We start from the raw sequence: 9,435 nt of genomic DNA on the forward strand, positions 1-9,435 counted from the left end.
GAATGGGATGAATTGGATAGCTTTACCAAAGAGCTGTGACATGCACAATGGGCCGAATGGCTTTTTCTGTGCTATATCATTCTGTTCTAGAGTGTTGAGGTTGTCAGTTTGTTCAAGGCTGAACTTAATCTCTTCCAATGTTTTTCTCTGTACATTAGGTTTAAACAGTAGAACTGTGCCTTTTGAGCCTCTGAATTTTACAAAACAATCTTTACCCAAATAGGAATCTCATTGATGAATGCTGACAACTGAACTCATGCTGAATATTTGTTGTACAGACCCTGTTTGGGCAATGACATTTAGTTCTGGGCACCAGACTGCACTGCAGTGCACCTCAGGGAGGATATATTGAGATTGAGGGAGTGCTGTGTGGATTCACCAAAACTTGGGGCAAATAAGTTATTAAATTTTGAAACCAGGTTGCATAGACTTGTCTTGTATTCTCTTTAATATAAAAGATTGAAGGGTGAACTGATGGAGATGTTTAAAATGTTGAAAGGATCCCATAGAGTAGATATGGAGAAATTATTTCCTGTAGTGGGGGCATCAAGAACAAGGGGGCATAATCTTAACATTAGAGTTTGGACATTCAGGAGTGAAATCAGGAAACACTTCTTCACACAAAGAGTAGTGGAAGTCTGGAACTCTTTCCCCCTCCCCGCCCCCCGCCACCTCCCCCCAAAGCTGGGATCGATAGATATCGAGGAATAATGGAGTAAAGATGCCTGGCTGGAAGTGAGGGAGAGGTCAGCCATGATCTCATTGGTGGAGCAGACCCAAGGGGCTGAATGATGTAGTCCTGTTTCCAGTGTTCCCTCAGTACTGCAGCTCGGAGTGTCAGCCTGGGCTACGTGCTCATGTCTCTTGCGAATCTTGAGCCTACAACTTTCTGACTCCAAGCTGAGAATGCTACCAGCTGATCCATGGCTGACCCGATTCAGTGTTAAAAAATCCACAAAGTATTCAATGGTTTGTTTCTTTTATGGTTGTTGGAGCTACTGAGGTTCGAGAGTAAATTGAAGCATGACCAGTGATGCCCCTTGGCTGGGTTTTTTTTTTATGGCGCTTTGAACTATAACATCCTAATGATCTGTTGTGTCTTCTGCTCCCAGGAATATGAGCTTCAGCTAATGACCTACAAAGCCATGGTTGACTCCCAGCAGAAGTCCCCAGTCAAACGGCGCAGAATGCAGAGCTCTTCAGACATCATTGTACAAGAGGTGGCAAATATTAACTCTATAAAGCTTATTAAATATGAAGTTTCTCTGATGTGTTCTCCTTAGAGCAGAGAAGGGTAAGGGGAGATTTAATAAAGGTGTTTAAAATCATGAAGGGTTACGATCAGCGCATAAGGAGAAACTGATTCTCCTGTCAGCAGGGTCTGTAACCAGAGGACGCAGATTTACAATAATCGGCGAAGAGACATGAGGGCATTTTTTTTTTAAACACAGCAAGTTGTTATGATTTGGAATACACTGCCTGAAAGGGTGGTGGAAACAGATTCAATATCAACTATCAAATGGAAATTGGACATATACTTGAAAAGAAGGATTTACAGTGCTATGGGGAAGGAGCAAGGGGGAGTGAAACTAACTGGACAGCTCTTTCAAAGAGCTAGCACAGGAACACTGGGCAGAAAGGCTGCCTTCTATATGCTGCTTGATTCTATGTAAAGAAATGTTGAGAAATCATGGGCAGATACTTTTGGCCTTGGGTAGAAGTTTATTTTGCAAGTAACAGGGCAATGATCTTGAGAGAGTTTATTATTCTTCATTCTGTAACTGTAGAACCTCAGTGATGCTTAGCAGAGTAATAAAAAAAGGAAGACTTGCATTTATGTAGCACTTTTCACACCACCGGACATCTCAAAGCACTTTCTAGTCAATGAAGTACTTTTTGAAGTGTAGTCACTATTGGAATGTAGGAAACACTGCAGCCAATTTGTGTACAGCAAGCTCCCACAAACAGCAGTGTGATAATGACCGGATAATCTGTTTTTGTGATGTTTATTGAGGGATAGATATTGACCAGGACACCGGGGAGAACTCCCCTGCTCTTCTTTGAAATAGTGCCGCAGGATCATTTACATCCACCAGAACAGGCAGGTGGGGCTTCAGTTTAACATCTCAACCAAAAAACGGCACCTCCAACAGTGTAGCACACCCTCAGTATTGCACTGAAGTGTCGACCTTGATTTTTGTGGGACTTGAACCCAGAACCTTGTGATTTAGAGGCAAGAATGCTACCGACTGAATCACAGCTCTAATGTCAATGTGATAGTGTCCTGAGGACTTTGAGTACATTTGTCCCTGTTGGAGCATGTCACTGCCTGATATGGCTAGTCTAACAGTTGGCTAATTCGAGTTAGTTGTTGAGGGAATGGATGTTTTTACTTACAAGGTCATAAGTTTTCCACAAGATAATTGTGCGTAAAGACTTTCATAGGAATTTAGCATGCAATGATAATCATTATTGCCAACAATTACTACTAATAATTTTACATCGACAATGATAACTTGCTGTTAATTATTAAGCATATACCTTAAACACTTCTGGTAAAAAAGACTTGCTGGAGACTTCACAGACTTAAGGCTGTTTGAGAACAGTTGACCAAGTCTTGTTGAATTCTAATGTATCTCTTTTATTCCCCCCTCTTTTTATACCTTTCTGTTACTCTGGTTATGTGAGATTCCACATGTTTCCACCTTATCTCATCCATTTAACTGGACTTCAGTTTTAACAAAAGCTCTTCCCATAAACATTGTTGAGGCCTCTGTCATGACTGAGTTGTCAATCAAATCATTTGACTGGATGAGTTATCACATGCCTTATACCAATGTCTCCTTGGAGGATTTAATATCAACTGAAATCCATGCAAATGAAACTGACTTTTCCAGCCTTCTCACAGAAACTCATTAGCAGGCAAAAACGGGAAGAATTAACCACTTCCTTACAGGTTGCACCAAATTCTCGTCTCTCTGAAGTACTCATAGGATGTGATAGTTGAATTGCCGGGCCTTGTGCTAACCTTGGCGCACTTTGCTTTGTGTCTCTGCTGTAGTTTATGGATCTTCGCACACGCTACACAGCCTTAGTGACCCTGATGACCCAGTATGTGAAGTTTGCCAGCGATGCTTTAAAAAGATCAGAGGAGGAAGAGGTAAGAACTGCTGCTGGTATTACAACAAATGAACATCGTTCAGATGCTTCTCAAAACCATGAAAGTTTAAAAGATATTTTGAAATCTAGATTTGGGTGTAATAGGGGAGAGTTCATAAGGGAGAGCTCAGCTTTTTATACACTTTATGTGTTGTACCAGGGAGTGGTTGGGATACTGCATGGACCTGATCCACTCTGCTTAGTTACTGAGAGAGGGCAAAGCCTTTTGCTGTAGGGTGAAGAGAGAAGTGGAGAAAGAGTTATCACCAAGGCCATTCTTGCATAGATTACAGTTGCCAGCTTGAGAGGTACATTGTCTGAGGGTTGGGGGGCTGGGAGCAGTTGGCCTGTCTTGCCCGCCTCTTCAGCTGCAAGAGATACAAGTCCTGCAGAGAGACAACTAGAGGAACACCAGAGGAGGGGAATTAACTGCCTCGTGCAAAAGAAAGTGTTTGAAGATGTTGGAAATAGGGTTAATCCACACCTGTGAAATGAAAAGACAGGTACCCCTTTGTCCAAATTGGAAGATAAGTTCATTGGTAAGGTTGGAAAAAGTGAGACAAGAGTGAAAGAAATTACTAGTTCTGTCTGAGACACGAAGTGAATAATGAAAGAATATCTATAGTTGCATATCTATAGCTTAGGGTGTCCCAAAGTGCTTTATAACCAATGTGGCACTTTTGAGGTACTGTTATAATGTAGAAAACACAGGATCAGCTAGCTAATCTGTTCTAGTGATGTTGAGTGAGGCATAAATATTGGCTCGGCCTCTGCAGTGATATTTTATATACTTAGAAGGTTCAGAGTTATCGTTGGGACTGTGCAGGGGAGGTGGTGGCGTAGTGGTAATGCCACTGTACTAGTAATCCGGAGGCCCAGGCTAATGGTCTGGGGGCATGGGTTCAAATCCCACCACTGCAGCTGGTGGAATTTAAATTCAATTAATCAATAAATTCAATTCGCTAATAAAAATCTGGAATTGAAAGCTAGTCAGAAATGGTGCCATGAAACTGTCATCGATTGTTGTAAAAACCCATCTGGTTCACTAATGTCCTTTAGGGAAGGAAATCTGCTGTCCTTACCTGGTCTGACCAACATGTGACTCCAGACCCACAGCAATGCCCTCTGAAATGGCCTAGCAAGCCACTCAGTTTTCAAGGGCATTTAGGGATGGGCAACAAATGCTGGTCTTGCCAGTGATGCCCGCATCCCATGAAAGAATAAAAAAATTCCAGAATACTATTTTTACTTGAGGGGACATGGGTCTAGATTAGTGATAGATAGGGCGGCACAGTGGCGCAGTGGTTAGCACCGCAGCCTCACAGCTCCAGGGACCCGGGTTCGATTCCAGGTACTGCCTGTGTGGAGTTTGCAAGTTCTCCCTGTGTCTGCGTGGGTTTTCTCCGGGTGCTCCGGTTTCCTCCCACAAGCCAAAAGACTTGCAGGTTGATAGGTAAATTGGCCATTATAAATTGTCACTAGTATAGGTAGGTGGTAGGGAAATATAGGGACAGATGGGGATGTTTGGTAGGAATATGGGATTAGTATAAATGGGTGGTTGATGTTCGGCACAGACTCGGTGGGCCGAAGGGCCTGTTTCAGTGCTGTATCTCTAATCAATCTAATCTAATCATAAATTTAGGGCTGATATATGGGAGTTCTTGACACTAATTGAGATCCAGATGCGGAATGCATCCCATATAGAGTGATGGATATGAAATAATTTCAGAAGGAATTAGGTGCAGTAAGGGGAGATTGTGGGTGGGAGGGTATTGTAGAGTGGGTGAATTAATGTGTTGGTAACTTGTAATGTGAGGTCTGTGTTCAGCATGTTATTTTACTGGTGCAGTGCTGCCACCTGCTGTCTTTAGTGGTGATAACCACCTATCCAAATCTTGCTTCAGCTATCGGTGGTGGTGCTTCAACTGCTGGCAGTTGTCTCCTATTGAAGGGAAGCGGGGAACTTTGCGCAGAATCTGTGATTGTGCCACAACTATTAGCGATGTAAGCTGGTGCCACTTCACTACGAGCTGCTGCAGGACAGCATTTGGTTGTGATTACTGCTGTGTCTTTGAAATAAATCTGTCTAATTCTCATCCTGTTTTTATTTGGTGTAGTGCTGGAACTGGTCAGTTGTACAGGAATCATTACATGCAACATAAGTATTGATAACATTTTGTTCAAAGGTCACAAACCTTTACATTTGGCCAGTATTCAGATATGTAAAAGAATGTGAGCCCTTGGTGCTCTGCAATGCACAATTTGATTTTTCAAAAGACAAGCAGCAATGGTAAGGAATTGCTGTCCGCTTTTACTGTCTCCTCCCTGTTTATATAATGCAACCTCATCAGCTTATTATTCTTTGCATCTCTGATTGCACTCACATTAAATATTGTGATCGATTTCATATACATGTTTGCCATTTGCCAAAAGACGCTGTATGTACCTTGGGTTGGTACAGCCTGGGAAAACTGAACCCACCGTCATGGTACTACATCTTAAACAGGGTAACGTGATGCAAACAAAGGACTCAATGTGGTGTGTCGTAAGCGTGCGCTGTGTGCGTGTGTGTGAACGTGGCCATTCAGATGATGCTGACTGTTTGCTTTCATGTGTGTCTGCTCTGATTTTAAAATAAATTTACAGGTTTGAATGAATCCAGTGAATAATACTTGCCTCTTAACTGATTCCACTTTGCATTGGGATTTTTTACCCCCATCGTTAATCTCATCACTGCCAACTTGCTGGGATTACATTTCAACTTAATTACAACATTAACAGATGGCCATTGCTAATTATTTCAAATCCTAATATGGCCAGTTTCTAATTCTGCATATATGTTTAGGATGAGCACTTCTCCTGAATCGAGTCAGCTCCAAGTTGGCAGTTAAGGGTTAAATGGTCTGTGTTGCTGCTATTGTTGATTTGTTTTCTCTTCTTTTGTGATTGCAAAAGTGATTTTGATATTCTGAAACCATCAATAAAATGCTTCTTGAAATCAGTCATTGAATCAATCTGCTCCGTCACCTGTCTGGCTGCACTATGGTTAATCTAGAGGACCCTCTTGGGCTGCCCTTCTTCCACAATGATTTCCTTTCAAAAAAAATCAACACTGCCGCTTGTGTAAAAAACTTAATATTAATGCCGACCTGTACCGTTATGCTTAGAGTTCAACTGAAGATGTTAAGGAATCTCTGGTGAAGGATGCTGCTGAGCCTGCCCGAGCAGGAAGCAGGGCTGAAGCAGCACTGGGTGAAGGAGCTGGGCTGGCAGCAGCCTGTTCAAGAACATGTCTGGAAATGGGTGCGGAGTCTCTGCAGATCCAGAGAGTGGGAAGTGAAGCCCAGTGTTTGACTAATGAAGGCACAGAAAAAGATGACAAAACTACAAGGCCGATGATGGCCCTGGAGAGTTGGTTCCTCCATGAGAGAAGATCAAAGGATATCCCTGATGGACACGATTGGGAGAGTGCTTCCAAACCAGAACCAGAGAGAGGGGGGCTTCCACTGAGAAATCAGTGCTTTGCAAATAAGGTTGTGCATCATGATGGGGAGAGATTTGAAAGTGACAAGGAGGAAAAGTCACGATGTGAAGAGGAAAGAAGGGACAAACCATTTGTTTCTTCGGGGGCAGCGCGATTCCTGGATGGTACATTCCTTGCTCAAGGGGAAGCATGCCAAGTGGAAGAGTTTGGAGATCAGTTGCAGTCCAATATGGAAGCCTGCCATGGTTCTGCGGTTGGGAGCAAAGTGGCTGGCCAAGAAATGGATGCATCACAACCAAATGTTCAAGGATCCTACAGAACAGAGTTGGGACAGCTCAGTACTGAAAATCTGGGCAACCCTGAGGACATCACAAATGGCTATTCTGGGCTGGTGAAGGATGAAGATTTGTTTCAGCAAAGTGCAAATCTGGCGGGAGAGCAAAGGCACGAAGCCAAAGGCAATACTTCAGCCCGAGAAGTAACTTTACCACAAACCAAATCAAAAAATCGAGAGGAGCCAACTGTTCAAATGCAGCAGAGTGAGATTAAATGGCAAATTGTTGACTGTACTGGTAACGATGCAGATGAATATCTACTTGACTTCCATTCCATAATAAAACCTGGGAAAATGCTGGAGGAGGGATGCACAAGTTTCACACGAGCAGCAGTTGATGGAAGGTCAGAAGTTCGGGAAGAGGGAGCTGCTCACTTGAGGGTCTTGGCTGATGAGCTGAAAAGACACAAGCCAGCTGTAGAGGAGAAGGCCAATTCTGTGCCCAGCGGGACTCCGCACTCTCGGAAAGGGCAACAGTCAGACAAGCTTGAAATGGAGCTAGATGGAGCAGCCCAGCACAATGAAAGGCAGCTGGGCTATATGGAAGAGGGCTTGCAGCATGCGGGGGAGTTGTCGGTAAATAAGAAGCCAACTGTTGAAGAGAAATGTTTGTTGACAAATCCAACAGAACTGGAATTTTACTCACCACCTGCGAACAAATCAATGAGTTGGGGCAAGTCTGACCAATTAGAGTTTGAACAAAATTCTGAACAATGGGAAGAACAGAGAGCAGAAATGAGGAAGCAGAGCAATACTAGGGGAGAAATGGTGAAGGGTTTAGCTCGCCAAATTTCCTTGGAGGGAGTCACAAGGATGTCAGAAGATGAAGAATTCATTTCACTGACCCCAGATGCTCAAAATAAATATGATGTGCTCAAAGGCACTGATCAAACTGATTCCTTCTCTAAACTTGCAGACACTGAACCATCTCAGAGACACAGGTTATCAGAAGCTGACTATGTCGACCAACCCATTCCATTCGATGAACATGTCGATGGCAAACGGATTCATATTCATGAAGTCCATGCTGAAGAATTGGGAGATCAATGTGATGGGATTGTCCAGTTTGGGAGCATGAGGAAGAAGATCCCAGAACAAGTGAAATCCACGGAGGAAAGCAATTCCACTGTGAAACCTCAAGAGGTGTGTTTCACGGAAGTTGAACCTGATGTCAGTACTGCAGTGAACTGCTGTAGATTCGAGATTGCCAGGACGCTGTTTGAACCTGATGGTAATAACGAGGAAGAATTGGAAGAAAGTGCTGAAAACAGTATGAAGATTCAGAAACCCAAGAGTAGTGAGAGCGGTAGAGCGAAATCCAGCAACTCCATTTTGCAAGCCACAATTGAAATGGTTCCTGATGGCCAGTCAGTTTGCAGTGAAAGTAACCAGTGGGCTGTAGAAAAGGCTGACTTTCATGTGGAGCTAACTGTAGAAGATCAGATTCGGCTGCAGAAAGAACACTCCATTAAAACCAAGCCTTCAATTCAGGATTGCACCCTGAACAATCAAGAAAGAAGCCTGACATCACAGCGTAATGATCTCAACAGGAATTTCCAGGTTAAAAAGGAGAAACTGCAGGATGAACTTGCTGGCAGCATCACATGTGGACTGGCAGAGATCAGCAAGGTGAAGATGACTCCATCCGCTGCTATCGGTGAAAATGGCATGACTGTACAGCCTGGGAGCAATGATAGTGAAAGTGCAATAGTGGTAGATAGTGACAGGCCAGCTAAATCCCACCAGCTTGAAACCAAGCAAATGGGGCATCTCCTGCAGCTGTCGGCATCTGGCGACCCAGTGCATGTCATCAGAAACCAGCAAAGCCCAGGAATGCAAGGAGTTCCTGATGGGGTGCATCAAGGGGAAAGCACTATTGGATTCCAAGCCAAGTATCCGAGAAATCTGGGAGCACAAATCCGGGAATCAAGCACTGAAGTGGGTATGTGTTGGGAAGAAGATGGAAGTGCCCAAGAGGGGGTGTTCTGTGTGCTGGAATTGTTGAAATTGCAGAAGATGGAAGAACGTTGTGAAGTGGAACACTGGCTCCGACCACATTTTTCAGCCTACGTTAAAACTGCAAGCTGCCCAAGGCAAGCTGAAGAGGTACAAACATTTGTTCCTGAAATCCATCTGATTAATGTAAGAGAATCTAAACTATTGTTTGAGTCCTTGTGATCCCGTAAGATAACATTTTTAAGGTAGGTTTCATTACTTGTGAACCATTCCTTTCATTGATATAATGGAGTACACAATTTGGTCTTAGCTTATTGCACACTCTTTGACCAAGCAGCTGATTGATACAGCAAGGTCAACTAACTCTCAATATGCTTTATGGTCTTTCAGTGCTTAGTAAATTATGCACTGGGAGTGTTACAGGGGCTATTGTGGGCAGTCAGCTATTACAATGCCGCTGGCTGCTATTAAAGCTATTAGACCCTTAGGGATAGAAATAGCT

The 9,435-nt window shown here is 43.4% G+C and overlaps 1 protein-coding gene across 10 annotated transcripts in view; it reads left to right on the forward strand.

Annotated features, from left to right (window-relative positions):
• Positions 1-9,435, forward strand: part of dst (dystonin) — a 666,855-nt gene that overhangs the window by 315,470 nt on the left and 341,950 nt on the right. For 5 of the 10 annotated variants that reach the window (XM_068020163.1, XM_068020162.1, XM_068020164.1 and 2 more), the window contains 3 exons: positions 1,113-1,220; positions 3,062-3,160; positions 6,327-9,083. In XM_068020163.1, coding sequence (XP_067876264.1) covers positions 1,113-1,220; positions 3,062-3,160; positions 6,327-9,083 — 2,964 coding nt within the window. The remainder of the gene's footprint in view (positions 1-1,112; positions 1,221-3,061; positions 3,161-6,326; positions 9,084-9,435) is intronic. The other 5 variants (XM_068020167.1, XM_068020168.1, XM_068020169.1 and 2 more) reach the window with 1 other exon arrangement.

The sequence above is a fragment of the Heterodontus francisci genome, chromosome 3 (genome assembly GCF_036365525.1).
Source record: "Heterodontus francisci isolate sHetFra1 chromosome 3, sHetFra1.hap1, whole genome shotgun sequence".
In the NCBI taxonomy this organism is placed as follows: Eukaryota; Metazoa; Chordata; class Chondrichthyes; order Heterodontiformes; family Heterodontidae; genus Heterodontus; species Heterodontus francisci.